At 36.5% G+C, this 15,769-nt stretch overlaps 1 protein-coding gene across 1 annotated transcript; it reads left to right on the forward strand.

The window, feature by feature from the left end:
• The first annotated feature begins 1,401 nt into the window (after positions 1 to 1,401).
• On the forward strand, positions 1,402 to 11,832 carry LOC133818340 (uncharacterized). Its single transcript, XM_062251135.1, has 6 exons — positions 1,402 to 2,003; positions 2,481 to 2,783; positions 2,912 to 2,960; positions 3,065 to 3,350; positions 3,719 to 3,797; positions 11,305 to 11,832. The coding sequence occupies exons 1-6, from the start codon at positions 1,680 to 1,682 to the stop codon at positions 11,500 to 11,502; spliced, it is 1,239 nt and encodes a 412-aa protein (XP_062107119.1). The 5' UTR covers positions 1,402 to 1,679; the 3' UTR covers positions 11,503 to 11,832.
• The last annotated feature ends 3,937 nt before the right edge of the window (positions 11,833 to 15,769 follow it).

Raw genomic sequence — 15,769 nt, forward strand, 5'->3', positions numbered from 1 at the left:
TGATTCTAAAACCCAAGATTACATATCGTCTTCCACTATACAAGTTTTACATTTATTTTTCAACTCCATGAGATACTTTTTACAGTTTTAAACTCTACAATGGAAACACTTTCCTTTTAGTTCTATTCTTTTGGACAACTTTTACTTACTTTATGCTTTTAATTACAAGCAAAAACACAACCTTAGCCACTATATTTGTGAAGCAAACGACACTCCAAGTTTCAAATGCAAAGCTCTTTAATTTTGCATTCACAACTTTTTCCCTCTACTTTTCTTATATAGTGGAAATTACACTTAATATTACTCTTTTTTTTGTTATTTATATACCATGCAAATATGCATGTTCATATTCATCAAAATATGGCAAAAAAAGTATATATTATGTAAACTTCAATAAATTTTTTTTTGAATGATAAATTATGTGGTGTTGCACATCTTAAGATGACCTAAATAACAAATAATATTGCACAAAATATGCTCAAGATAATAATATAAATAATATTTTTTTTATATAACATTAATATGTAAAATTTAAAGTGTATAGTGACCTTTAATTACTTTGAATTAACATAATAATATGTTTTAAATTTAAATTTTAATGTTTTCTAATATAAATTCATATAGTGTGTAGATAACGGAAATTCTTAGTTTTAATAGTTTTTTATTTTTTAATATTAACTTTAACAGAATATTTTTATATTTAATGGTAGTTTGTAAACACTTAAACTTAAATAAAATAAAATAAAAAATTTTAAAAATTAAAAAATAATATTTTTGAGATATTTTACAATGATAATTATTTAAAAATAATAAATAATTAAACAAATTAAAATATGATATTTTTGAGATATTTTACAATGATAATTATTTAAAAATAATAAAATCAAACGTTTTATAACTTAAATAAAATTTAATTAAACTTAAACTTACTTATTAGAATAATATCATATCAAACATATAATATAATTTACTGTCAATTAATAACAAATTTTTTTTTTTAAAAACTAGCAAGAAACTTAAATTTAAAATTTACTTATAATATTTAATATTACATTAAATATATAATATTTAATCTCTTGTTGTCAAAAAATTAGAACAAATATAAAATTAAACAAAAATAAATAAATTATTTAATTAAAATAAGATATTTATTTAAAATTTATATGATATTAATATAAATTTATTGTTGTATCTAGTATATATACTTATAAAAAAAATTATATAATATAACAGCAACATTGAAATTTAAATGTGATTAGAGTTCATAAAAAAAATTGTGCTATAAATATTAATGAAAAAGTTTAGAAATTTATGAATAATTTATTTTAAAAAATAGAAAAAAGAAAAAGACCCTTTCACAATTTATATAGCGAGGCCGAGGTCCCTCCACAATTTAATGATAGCAGAATTGGATATTATAGTTTGTAGCAGAATTGGAAAAGAATAGCCGAGTAGAGTAGTAGAGAGGTGGGAGCTATCTGTGCTGCCACGCTATGCCACTGCGTACTCTAAACGGCGCACGCCCACATCCACGGCAAAAAGAAGGGCCCATTCGAAACCTCTAAAATCCAAATAATATTACATAACTGACACAATCCCAGAACCTGTAGAATCGGAACAAGACTCTGCCAAAATCCTAATACGACACAAACCCAGAACCCAGAAACGGGTGAAAAGTGATGGTCGACGATGAAGAAGCCCGTTTGGAGTTCCGGTCCTACCCTGATGATGCATGGTACAGCGTTCGGGTTCTGGTCGAGGGGGATTCCGGCGACGTTCTCAGAATCAAGTACTGTAATTTCCCTGATGATAACGACAACGTTTTCCGAGCAGGCGAGTTTAGGGACATTAAACATCTTAGTGACTTCGCTTCCAGGTTTAGACCCGTCTCTTCTCAGCTTCAGGACTCCGAGTGCTCTCAGGTTGTTCAAGGCTTGCTTGTGTGCGCTTCCCATCACTTCAGGACCGATGACATTCGCTTCTACGACGCAATTGTTGAAGGGGTTAGTCACTTGTTGTGTTTGTTTAACGAGAAAGAGAGGAAAATATGAAAGAAACCTTCAAAAGTTCTGAAGGCTGCTCTTAAAATCTGTATTCTGTTTTTTTTTTTCGTGAAATGGGTGTGTTATTATTTGTTTGTGGGGTTTACTTGATTCACGTGTGCAAATCTTGAAACTGCTGGTCATTTTGGATAAAAGGTGGTTTCTTTGGTAAGAGGTATAATAGATGTTTTGTTTCTAGTTTTTAATTTATTCAATATGAAACCGAGTCACATTTATTGGAGTTTCTTTTTGACTAAGCTACACTTATGTCCTTGATTGATTTGTTTCTCTTTACTCTAGCAATGATACACATACGAACAAAATGGATACGCGTGGGTGATAGCACATTTATTTGAGCTGCTCTTTCTTGAGAAGACTTCTTATATCTGTAAATTTATCTAAATAATGCTTACATTCCGATCTGGTCTATTTCTATAGGTGGGTCATTGTGAACATTCCTTTGCAAACAGAGAAGAAGAGTGTTTGTGCACTTTTGTTCTTTCGTGGCTACATGGTCCAGTGGCTGGGCATATGACTGCTGAACGTCTTGAACAAATTTGCAGAGTTCAGCTTAGGAAGGAAATAGATCCGGTTGTAGCTTCTTTTTTAAACAAGGTGAAAGAGAAACTTAAAACTGGTTCTTGTCGTCAAGTCACCACAGGTGTCACTCACAATGATCACGGGGAAGCCCCAATGTTGAAAATTTCGCACAAGCTTAGTTTTTCTCACCATTTAGAGCAGGCATGTAATAATGTATAACATTCTTAATTGTTGGGTTCTGTAACTAGCTATAACAACTGAATAACTTCAGACTGGAAAATAAGTGCATGTCTTGTTGCCTTATCTTGTATTTTATGTGATTTGTGCAGGGAACAAAGTGTACCGAGTGGTTTTTGAGTGATACCTTGTCATCCAATTGTCTGTACACTTTGCCTTTAGCTCATGTTGAATAGATTCTCTGATCATATCATGTTAAGATGGTTTTGTCACGTCTCTTTTCTGCATTTGTGTTTGGAAAGCAGGGGCTATTGGTCGTCCTCATGAAAAGAACGGGCAAGACATGGACTTTGGCGGAGTTGGAAACTATTTCGTTTTTATTGAAAATCTTGACAAAGACTTGTCCCGTACAGCAATCATGGAGTTTATAGAAAAAAAGGTGTCGGTCACATCTCAAGCATTTGTTTTTCCCAGTTTGTCATCAGATATTTGTACTCGAGGCTGTATTCTGTTGGACAACCAAAGAAACTATGAGAAGTTGTGTAACTTTTTGGAGGATCCAGATCATATTATCGTGTCTTCAAGTGGAAGGTAATTTCACAAAATCTTTGGTTTGGGATTTAATGATTCTTTTATTTAGTTTTTAGTAAAAACATTTCTACCAAAATTCTTGTTTTCTCAACTGGAAGTGTGAACTGATCGAAGAGCATGTGGAGATAGACTTCTTAATGCGATTATGAAATTTCCCTGATATCATGCTAGATGCTACCTTATCATGGAATTCACGAAAACATTCAATGTCCAACTGTATATGTTAACTGTCTTGTACGCCATGGCCCTAAGCAATATAATTGAGAGCTGACTATAGCTAAGAAAGTCTACATTGAACTAGAATTTGGATGTGATGCAGTTTTTTTCGCTGCTTGCTTAGATGCTTGTTTCTTACATATTGACTGCAGGCCATGGGTAATAACTGAAACAATGAGAGTGCCTGATACACTTCGAGCTTCAGTCCAAAGCCTCTCACTTGTATCTCAGGTTAGTTTTCTGTTACATGTAATATAGTTTGAGTTCTATTCTTTTTGGTTGGAGAAGTGCACTGCATCTAATAGTGAATATTTTACTGCAAGGTTACATTTGGAAAATGGGATTAGATTGGATTGGATTGAATTAAAGAATATAAGAGAATATATAGAAGAATAAGTGGGTTAATCATTTGCCAACAATAATCTAGAAGAAAATAAGTTAGATGCAAAGATGTGATTTTTTTTTCTTAATACTAAGGGGGTTGGACAGAATAAATTATCCCAAGTTTTTTAATGGGATTAAGTTATCTCCTAGTGGGGGATTATATAGGTTGTTGTATTAATTTTTTCAATATCCACTCAAATTTCACAACAAAACTACATAATAAAAATTATCTTATCTAATCCAATCTTATTTTCCAAATGTGACCCAAGCATATGATGTCAATTTGTAGTATTTGCAACGATTTTTTTTTAAAGTTTATTGTTTGTCACACTTGTATAGATTTTCCTACGGTTATGATACATAATGTTACTAAAATAGTGTTTATGTGCTGTAGCAGTTAATATTGACTAAGCTGCTACTACTATTATGTTTTCTCTCTTTTTTATTTTTTTTATTCTTGAGAATCAACAGATTTTACATTTTTCTTTGAATCATCTATCACAGCAAGATGTTCTCAATTTTGAGCTATATGTTTGAAAGCTAAAATATAAAAAATTATATATATTTTTTTTTGGCAAAAATGAGGGTTTTTTTTTAAATCAGAAGATTCAATTTTAAAAGTAGAAAAAAACTAGTTGAATAAATTTAAGTTTGGAGCAAAGTAGGTTGCGCTATAAAGGGTGAATGGTTTTGTCACGACTTTGTCGTTGATACCTAAATTTTTGAGGGAATACCATTGTTCTCCTATGGGAGGCCACGGTAGGGGTGAAGACTTATCAAAGGCTGGCTGCCGATGTGTATTGAGTGGGAATGAAGAAGGTCATATGTGACTTTGTGAAGGATCGCAATGCTTGTCAACGTAACAAACACTTGGCAGTGTCTTGAGCTGGCCTCTTACAACCCCTTGCATTACCAAATCAGATGTGGGATGATTTGTAGTTGGTCTTCATTGAAGGGTTGCCCAAATTAGGAGTCCATTTTGGTGGTAGTTGATCGTCTGAGCAAGTATTAGCATTTATGCCTTAGCATTTATAAAAGATAGTCAAGTTACATGGGGTGCCGCGTTCCATCATTTCTTATCGTGATCGGGTGTTCTTAAATCATCTGTGGGTGGAGTTATTTTGCTTACAAGGCATTGACCTTCGTCATAGCACCGCCTACCACCCACAAACTGATGGGAAAACTAAAGTGGTCAATTGTTGCTTGGAGATGTACTAGAGGTGCTTTGCTTCAGGCCAATTTCACAAGTGTGTGATGTGGCTTTCATGGGCTGAATATTGGCAAAATACTAATGTAAAAATATTATGAGAGAATATATCTTGTATATTGATTTTGAGAAGAATAATGTACATTTATAGGCTGTACAGAATAAAAGACAAATATAAAATAAACTAAATCCTATAAACAAGGAAAGTATATATGCATATAAAGATCCTACAGCTGTAATCAAATCATAATGATTTGATTTTTATTTAGATTTGATTTCCTTAATAATTCTGTCTACACTCCCCCTCAAGCTCCTCAAGCTTGACTGTAGATGTTGATGAGTCCAAGCTTGTCTAATAGGAAATCAAACACTTGCTCTGTCAATCCCTTTGTAAGTATGTCAGCCAACTGTTGATTAGTAGGCACATACTTGATATATAGATAATTCCTCCATTGATCTTTTCTTTAATGAAGTAACGATCCACTTCTACATGCTTTGTTCTGTCATGGTGAACGAGATTATGAGCTATACTGATGGTGGATTTATTGTCACAATAGTTGAATAGGATGTTCATACTTTATCTTCAACTTTTCAAGTAGTCTTTTTATCCAAATGACTTCACACACTCAATGGGCCATAGCCCTGTACTATGCTTCTACACTACTCCTTGCAACAACAGATTGTTTTTTACTTCGCCATGTTACCAAGTTACCCTATAGGAGAGTACAATAACTAGATGTGGATTTTCTGTCGTCGATTGCTCCAGCCCAATCAGCGTTCGTGAAAACTTCGACTTTTCGATCACTCATTTTTTTTTAAATATAGCCCTTTTCCTGGTGTTTGCTTTAAGTATCTCAAAATTCTATAGACAACCATTCAAATGTCCTTGACAAGGACTGTGCATATACTAACTTACGAGACTAACACCGAAGGCAATGTCTGGTCGAGTGTGAGAGTTAGATAAGCTTGCCAACCTTGTATCTTCCTTTGTCAACCGGATCTCCTTAGAACATTTTGTTTTGTTCCCAAGTTCAATAGGAGTTTTACTAGGCTTGCTTCCTAGCATTCCTCTTTCTTTTAAGAGGTCAAGTGTATTTCCTTTGAGACACGGAAATATCCTTTTTGCTCCTTGCAAATTCCATATCCAAAAAATACTTTAATGCACCAAGGTCCTTAACTTCAAATTCCTTTGCCATCATTTTCTTGATAAGATTCATTTCTCCAATATCATCATGAGCAACAATAATATCATCAACATAAACTATTAATATAGTTACTTTCCCTTTCTTTGAGTGCTTAACAAACAAAGTATGATCAGTTTGTCTTTGAATGCACTCAAGATTCTAGACTACCTTTGAAAAATGATCAAACCAAGCTTGAGGGGATTGCTTTAAGCCATATAGTGACTTGTTGAGTCTGCAGCAAGTCTTCTTATTGAGAGTTTCTTCAAAACCTGAGGGTTGACTCATGTAGACCTCTTCTTTTAGATCACCATTTAGAAATGCATTTTTTACATCAAGCTGATGTACTTCCCAGTCTAAGTTTACTGCTAGTGAGAGTAGGACTCTAATGGTATTGAGTTTGGCAACTGGAGCAAAGGTTTCAGTGTAGTCAATTCCATAAGTTTGTGTAAATCCTTTGGCCACCAAACGTGTTTTGTATCGCTCGATAGAACCATCGACTTTATACTTGATAGTAAACAGCCATTTGCACCCTACAATGTTTTTATTGGGTGGTAATTCCACTAGGCTCCAAATTCCACTAGGCTCCAAGTGTTATTTTGTTTCAGTGCTTTCATCTCTTCAAGTACAACAACTTTCCATTCGGGAACACCAAGAGCTTCTTCAATATTTCTGAGAATAAGAACACTTGACAAATTGGAGGTGAAAGCTTTGAATGAAGATGATAGATTAGAATAAGAAATAAATTTGGAGATAGGATGTTGGGTACAAAACCTAGTCTCTTTTCTCAACGCAATAGAGATATCTACATCAGAATTAGGGTTTGAATGATAATTACATGACACATTTGAAGATGGAGGTTCTATCACCGACTCTTGACTGTGATGAAGATTCATGACTAGGTTATTTCTTTGAGAGATATTTCTTCTAGTGTAGACACGTAGCTCTTGCTGTTGTTGAGACTTGTCCTTGTTTCCATGATTTGATCAGGTTGACTATTTGGAGTGAGAGTAGAACCAGGGAACGACTAAACCATTAGGAAGAGGAGTTGGAGTAGAAACATGGACAACTGAAACATTCAGACGAGAAGGAGATGGAGTTAGAGTAGGAAGATCTAGCAGTAATCCTAACTGTAGGGTGTCCCACGACCACTGAGCTTCTTGCTCTGGATGAGTTTGCTCCCCCTGAAGCGAGGGGATGAAAATATGGAGTATTTTAAAAAAAACTGACATCGCATGTGACATATTTTTTTAGTGAGAGGACAGTAACACTGATAACCTTTGAGTGGAAGAATGACTAATAAAAATTGTTTTAATAGCCCTAGGTTCAAGTTTACTACGACCATGAGCATGGATATGGAAAAAAGCAACACAGCCAAATGTCTTTACAGGAAGAGTATTGGTGGAAATATGGGGATAAGAAAGATTAAGTACCGAGTATGGTGTTTGAAACTGAAGGGGCCGACTAGGTAGACGATTGATAAGATATGTGGTTGTTAAGATAGCATCTCCCCAAAGATACTTTGGAACATTCATGGCAAGCATAAGAGCACGTGCTACTTCCAACAAATGACGATTTTTCCGTTCTGCAACACCATTCTGTTGAGGGGTATCAACACGAACTTTGATGAATCCCATTTTGTAAAAGGTATGGACCTAAAGTGGAATTAAAATATTTTGTTCCATTATCCATACGTAGTACACAGATTTTGGTCTGAAATTGTGCTTGAATCAGACGGTGAAAATTCTGAAAGACTTAAAATGACTCATATTTGTGTTGAAGGAGATATACCCAAGTGATACGTGTGTGATCATCAATGAATTATGAACCAGCGTTTCCCATGAGAAATAGTAACTTTGGAGGGTCCCCATATGTCACTATGGATTAGGGAGATTGGAGTTGTTGTAGTATAGGATCTTGGAGGAAAAGAGGTCCGAGTGTGCTTAGCAAGTTAACAAATATCGCATCGAAAAGAAATAGAACTTTGATTAGTGAATAAGGATGGAAACAAACGTTGTAAGTAAGGAAAACTTGGGTGACCAAGTCTATAATGCCACAACATTATTTTGCTGGAATTAGAAACAGAAGCAGAAGTAGATATATGAGATTGGTGTCTTATAGAATATTGAGTCCGAAAGAAATAAAGTCCATTATGAACCCTAACATTGCCAATTGTCCTCCCCAATGATAGTTCTTGAAATTGACAAGAATTTGACACAAATTTAGCAACACAGTGATTATCAATAGTCAATTTGCTAACAGAAATCAAAGAACTGATTTGAGGAGAAGACTAGTAGATAATCTAATGGTGCCTATGCCTGCAACATAAGATAAAGTACTATCGACAATACGAACATTAGATTTATTAGAACACGGAGTGTAGGAATCAAATTAATGACGAAAACCTGTCATATGGTCTGAAGCACCTGAATCAATTATCCATGGTACTTGAGAGCTTACCGAAGAGATTAGGGCAGAATATAGATTATTAGAATGTGCCACAGAACATGAACCTAGATTGTTCCCAAAGGGTGCAGGTGATTGATTAAGAAGTTTAAGAAGGTTGTATGAGGACAAAGAAGATTCTCTGTCATTGGGGCAGCGAATAGGTTGGCCTTCAATGAGGGTTGCTTAGCATGGCGAGCTCCGGTGAGTCCTTTTGGCAGCGCGACAACAAAGACCAGAAGATATCCTGAGCATCAGGCAGAGGGACTGCGATTGCATCTGAGCTTTGAGGAGAGCCAAGGAGCTCACTGGACTGAGAGGAGGCTGTGTTGCTAGTGGCCATTGCTGGAGAAAAAGAACAAGGCAGCATGTGAAAAAGAAAAAAAAGAGAGAATCTTATGGTTATGATATCGTGTAAAAATATTATGAGAGAATAATTATTGTATATTGATTTTGAGAAAAATAGTGTACATTTATAGGCTGTACAGAATAAAAGAGATAAATACAAAATAAACTAAATCCTATAAACAACGTAATCAAATCATAATGATTTGATTTTTATTCTGATTTGAATTGTAAATCTGTCTACAACTAGCTATCACACTCACACCTCTTTGGGTTGTACTCCATTCAAGGTGCTTTATGGCCACGATCCACCCCCCTTGGTGCACTACACTATAGATGCAACTTGAGTGCTAGACGTGGAGTCTGTTGGAAGAACGTGATGTGCTTCTAGATGACTTACAGATGCATCATCTTCGTGTGGAGCAAAAGATGAAGCACATAGATGATGCAATCCGTAGAGCAGTTAAAATTCCAGGTTGGAGATAAAGTGTTTGTGAAAATCTCTCCCTACTTTTAGCTTTCTTTGGCAATGATCAAGAATGAAAAGCTCACTGACTGCATCTGTAGCCTGTTTGAGGTCTTGCAACGCATGGGACCAGTTGCATACAAAGCTCAGTTTGCTCCCTTCCACCTCGGTGCATCCAATATTCCATGTTTTCAGTTGAGGCAAGCCAAAGGCACAATTTATTGCTCTCCCGCTCTGCCACCCCAGTTAACAGCTGACCTGGAACTTCTAGTTGAACCAGCTGCAACAGATTGCAGAATCTTCATGAGCTGGAGGTGTTGATTGAATGGAAAAATATGCTTGCTTTTGAAGCGACTTGGGAGAAGTTTGATGCAATATGGAATCAGTTTCCCGATTTCCATCTTGAGGACAAGGTGAAGGTCTTTAGGGGGTAATGATAGACCCCCAATCAAACACGTATGCACGATAGTTTACCATAATCAGTGGGAGATCTATGAAGAAAGTGAGACAGTTAGGAAAGAATAATTGCCTTAATAGCTAATTTGTTTGGTATATTAGAGAGAATATGTTGTGAAGAGGGCGTGTGTGTAAGGTAGGCAATTTCTTATTCAGTATTGGGCAATAGCTCTAGGGGTATATCATTCCAGTCAATGCTTTCAATAAACACATGCATGTGTATGCAGCAGACACTTAATATATAGGATAGGCCTTGATATTATATTATTCTTCATCAAAAATCTCTACTCATAAGTGGTTTGCTCCCACAGGATCTGAGGTTCGAGTCCCTCCTAGGATAGGCCTTAATATTGTATCATTCTTCATGAAGAATCTCTACTCATAAGAAACCATTGTATCTCTGAGTGGGTAGTGTACGAGTTTATGGGCTGCTTGAAGATTGCAGAGGTTGGAAGGGAGATAAAACAGAAATCTTCTCTTGTAACTCATCCTTTGATTTGTTAAAGAGTTAATGATTCGGTTTTGACTGTAAACTGGGCTGATATTCTTTGGAAATTTTAAATTCCACCTAAAGTCAAGATTTTTCACTGGTTGCTGAAGTGGGACCGGCTGAATGTGCATGAAGTACTTCAAAAGAGCAAACCTTTTTTAATGTTATTCCCTGGTTGGTGTGTGCTGTGTAAAAGAAAAAATGAGACCAACAACCATGTATTTTATTCATTGTTATTTTCTTCAAAACTTTGATATAAACCGCCTCAAGAGTTTGGTTTGCAATGGGGTATTCCTGCTCAAAGTGCGGATATTTCGATGTCTTACAGTAGAAGAAGCAAAGAAAGGCTTAATTCTTTTGGTCAGTGCTATATTGGCTGTGTTTTGGGGGTTATGGTTGGAACAAAACAAGAGAAGTTTTGAAGGACAGATAAGTGATGTTCATAGTCTATGGAATAAAATTAGATCATGGCTCCCTTTGACTGCATAAAGGGTTTTAAATAAATTCCTTTCTCTGAGAGTGGAATATTTGTTGTAATGTTGTTTTTGTTGTTTTTTCGTTCTGTATCTATTTTTTTAACTTTTGTGATACTTGTAAATTTTCACATCCCTGTAGTTTTGTTTTGTTTTAGTCCATCTTTCTCCTCTTCCCCCTCCACTGGTAAGTTTCTTGAGGAAGAGAGGAATGGAGTAAGGTTTCTGTATTCCATCGAGTAGAATTACATTAGAATATATTGAAGTAAAATTTTTGCGTGAATTTTACAGAAAAGGAAAAGGAACACGGGAAGTAGCGATGAATTGAAGGTTGTCCGTTCAGGAAGTGATGAATACAGGTTAGCCAAGCATCTAAGGGATTTGTACAAGGAGTTTTCTAATCATCAGAAGAGATTGCAGAAGAGGTTGATTGTTGAAGAAGGAAAAATATGGCAACAACACAATGCAAAACTCAGGATTAAAAGTTAAGTCTTCCTTGCTGTGCATAACAAATCAATAGGGTCATCGAGTTCATTTCACTGGCTTAGTCTATTTCATTTTTGTTGTTTTTGTTTGCATATATGTATATGCCTTGGCTATACTTGAGCTAACCATACTTGATTTTGCCTGTACAAAACCCACTACAACACTAGTTCCGCAAAGGAATGCAAAGATTTAAAGCCATCCTTTTTGTGGTGTGAAATAGGAATCAATGTTTCATCTCTGGTTTATTTTGCTGTTTGCTGATTTTGTATATAGATGTGTTGCAACAACCACATCTTACTATTACGAATGAAAGTAGAAAATGGATTTCGATCATATCCTTTCTTTGTTTTCTTCTTCATTTGAGTTCCCACTTAGGACTTCGATTGCTTTGTTTTTTATTAATCAATTTAAGGGTAAATGGCACCAGTAGTTACCCAATGTTTTAGCTATTTGGCATTTTTTCACCATTTCCAGTTACCAATATCACTTTTTATCATTGCCATTTTGCCTTTGTCATTCCAAAATTTGATAGATGTCATTTGAAGAAGAGCAATAATCTCTATTATCTCTATTACGGGAGCTCAAAATATAATATAAACCAATCTATCCAATCTAATTAGTAAAAATTACAGATTTAATTATTGGATTTGATTAGGTCTCGAAAGTTGAATTCTAATTGGATTTGATCAGTTTGCAGATATCTAGTTGCAATCGATCTATTCCATTATATATATAAAATTTAAGGTTATTTATTGCGAAAGTCAATATGTAGTATAAAAGGTAAACTTGAATCTTTAAGTTGTTTTTATTTTTATTTATTTTTTATTTTTTTGTGGCAAGAGTTAGAAAATAGTCTAAAATGTTGCATTAAGTAGCTAAATAGTTTTTTTTGGTAGTGAAAGTCACATTTTACACTTAGTGTGATTGGTAGTCACCTTTGGTTAAATCTAATGAATTACTTACTTTTGCCCTATTAAATTGGTGTAAAATATGACCTGTCACCTCTGTTTTCTTTTGTTTATCTAATGTATTTCCTCTCAAAAAAAAAAAAAAAAATTGGTGTAAAATGTGATTTTTGACTTAAGTACAATCTTTCAGTATACTTATGAACTTTCAACCTTTTAGAATACTTAGTGACATTTTTTGCAAATTTCTCTTAAATTTAAGTCAACACTGTCAACTTAATATGATAGATTAAAGAAAGACCAAGGAAAGAACACATGGTTTTATTTGGTTTAGGCTATAAAAGAGCCTTAGTCCATGAGTCTTTATTATTTAGTGAGCTTGAAGTTTGTAGTGACAAACTTCAATGGTGATTCTCAGACAGCGTATATATTGTACTGAGTATAGAGTTTCTCCCTCTAAAAAACCGAACTCTTTACAAGGAGATACCCAACCCTATTTATAGAGGTTGGGGTCATTAATGTTAATCATATCTTATAAATATCAGGGTATTAGTGTTAAGTTAATACATAAAGGGCTTTGTTACAATAAAGACTATGGCTTACGTAGATTCTACGGGGCCCATTGCAGAAAGTCACACACCAACTTTATGGGGAATATATCAGTTACTATCAGGGTGTGGTGCACGTTTGCCCATGTCAGGCGGCGTTGTGGGACATGTTGATTGTCAAGTGTACGAACTCGACACCACGAATGTCAGATGATCCTTTCGAGACCCACACCTGCAGTGATTGACACCTAATATCAATCCTGGGCCTGAGGATCGGAGTCCTGGACTTGGAGAATGGTAAAGTGAGAAGGCCCCTCAGGGCGTGACCTCACTTGGAGGCATCCTCTCCCTGAGGGAAGACCTTGAGTCATGGCCTCACCTGGGGGTATCCATGCTTTGGAGACTGGCTCAGAAGTGGTCTCACTGGGAGACAACCTCGCCTGAGAGAAGACCTCGGGGCATGGCCTCACCTGGAGACATCCCCGACTCGGTTGAGCTGGACTACATTGAGGGACTCGCACCCCAAGGACTCCATGACCCATTGCAAATTACTCTTAATTGCCACGTGTTAGATGACCAAAACACGGACAACATAAGAGAATTTGCACATTTAGTACCTTGTATTTTTACAAAGTATAACTTTGGTACCATCTATTACCAATAATTCTTGTTTGATACCCTCAATTTACAAAATCAGAATAAAATGGTACCCTGCACTCGCATTTGGTCAACAATTTTTTTAAAATGACCAAATTACCCTCGGTTATAAATAATAAAGTAATTACAATTTATTTTAAAAAAAATCTTGACACATAGCACATTTTCATTATTCAAACTTTTAATTTTTTTAAAAAATAATTGTAAATATAGAAAACAATTAAAAAGATATTTTAATTAACGAAAACAAATTAAAATAAGTAAATAAAAATTTATTTTGTCATCACTTCCTTCTATTTCTACAACTACTCCCTTCACACCGACTGTTCTTAAAAGCCCTAAACCCAGAAAAGTTCAAACCCATTCAAATAATAATAAAAAAAAATCTAACTAATTCAAAACAAAATCTAAAATAGTTATGTGATATGTGTCCATGAACCTAATAGAGCAACTTGGAAGAAAATTGGTGTAACCATTCAAAATAAATGCTATATTCAGTGTTCTTGAACCAAACAATTGACCTAGAATTTTCTCACAAAAATGAACTCGTTATCAAGAAAAATTATACACAAACCCGACAAATGTTCCTCCACCCACCATTGTGACTCACCCCAACACCCCGATCCTGTAGTGCGATGACCCTTTGTCCCCCCTCATGCTTCCTAGAATCCCCACACCAACGATGCTTCCTTCATCTCAAAACCATTCAGCCTCGCTACTATCGTCTGCAGTAACTCATCACAGCTCTTCGTCTGCATCCATGAACAAGTTGTCATTTGCAACTAACCATCGGAGCTCAAGGTTTGCAGCTGCGAACAGGTCGGACCCAAATCTGTAAGGAAGGCACACGATCAAGATAGTTTTGGGTTCCAGACTCCTGCAATCACGAATGGTCAGAAGCTTCAAGTCATTTAGCACGAACAAGGGATGTTGGGCATCTGGGTACGTTCGAGACGTTTGCAACTACGAAGAAGTCAGAGGCTTTGGATTGAAGCCAACTTTGTCTCCATCCAAATGCACATGTCTTTGGTGCCGACTACATGCAAGCAGAAGAGAAAGTGATATGAAGAAGATTGTTGACGGTGAGAACTCGTCAACGATATTAGGTCAGAAAACTCAAAAATATATCTTGGAGAATGATGAACTTAGAAAGAACTTAGAGAAAACTTGAAGGATAAAAGCTTTGAACAACAATGGAGAAATGGTACTCGTCTATTACTCAATACCCTCAGTACACAATCAATTTTCCAACCCCTCCGTCAGATGAAGGAAGGCCCTATTTATAGGTGAGTACTATCGAATCCTACTAAATAGTGGTCTCGAAGGGACAAAAGGACTCATCTACAGGCCACAGGTGGTAGTGGTGTTGGAGGAGTGGCGATCGGGTCCAGTACATATCAGATGTCAGCAGGTAATACCCAGTCTTTGTACTACTTCGTACCACCACTACTTGTATGGTACATATGTTTGGAACGTGGTAGTAGAGGTTTCACCACGTACTATCTTTGTATTGCCACTACTTGTTTGGCGTGGGCACTTGGTTCGTACTCTATGCTCTTCCAAGCATGTACGTACTTGGGTTGACATACTCCGTACTCAGGCTTTCTCCTCCTCTGTTACTTTGGGCTAGTTTGGCATTGTCTTTGTATCTCCCAACGCTTGACAAGGCTGATGTGTGACTTCGAGGTGATATGGCCTTGCAAGATTCCATGGGGCACAAGGTGAAGGTGTGCGCGCGAGGCGTTGGGGCTTCGCGAGGCATCCGGAGGTGCACGAGGCGCTGGGGCTCCGCGAGGCACCAGGAAGTGCGCGAGGCGCTGGGGCTCCGCGAGGCACCAGGAAGTGCGCGAGGCGCTGGGGCTTCGCGAGGCATCAGGAGGTGCGAGAGGTGCTGGGGCTCTACGAGGCACCAGGAGGTGTGCGAGGCGTTGGGGCTCCGCGAGGCACCAGGAGGTGCGCGAGGCGTAGGAGAGTTGCGAGGCCCTCTTCCTTGGATGTTTCTCACCTTTGGCGCAAGGGACTTGACACACGGTCTCGCGCGCAAGTCACTCGGGCAGACTGGGCCTCACATAGCGAGGCCTTCTTCATTAGGCTTTATGCGACTCTAGCATGTTCGACATATGGCAGGTTGGGCCTCTCTACGTGAGGCCCTCCTCCCCA

This window comes from Humulus lupulus, chromosome 2, assembly GCF_963169125.1.
Source record: "Humulus lupulus chromosome 2, drHumLupu1.1, whole genome shotgun sequence".
Classification (NCBI taxonomy): Eukaryota; Viridiplantae; Streptophyta; class Magnoliopsida; order Rosales; family Cannabaceae; genus Humulus; species Humulus lupulus.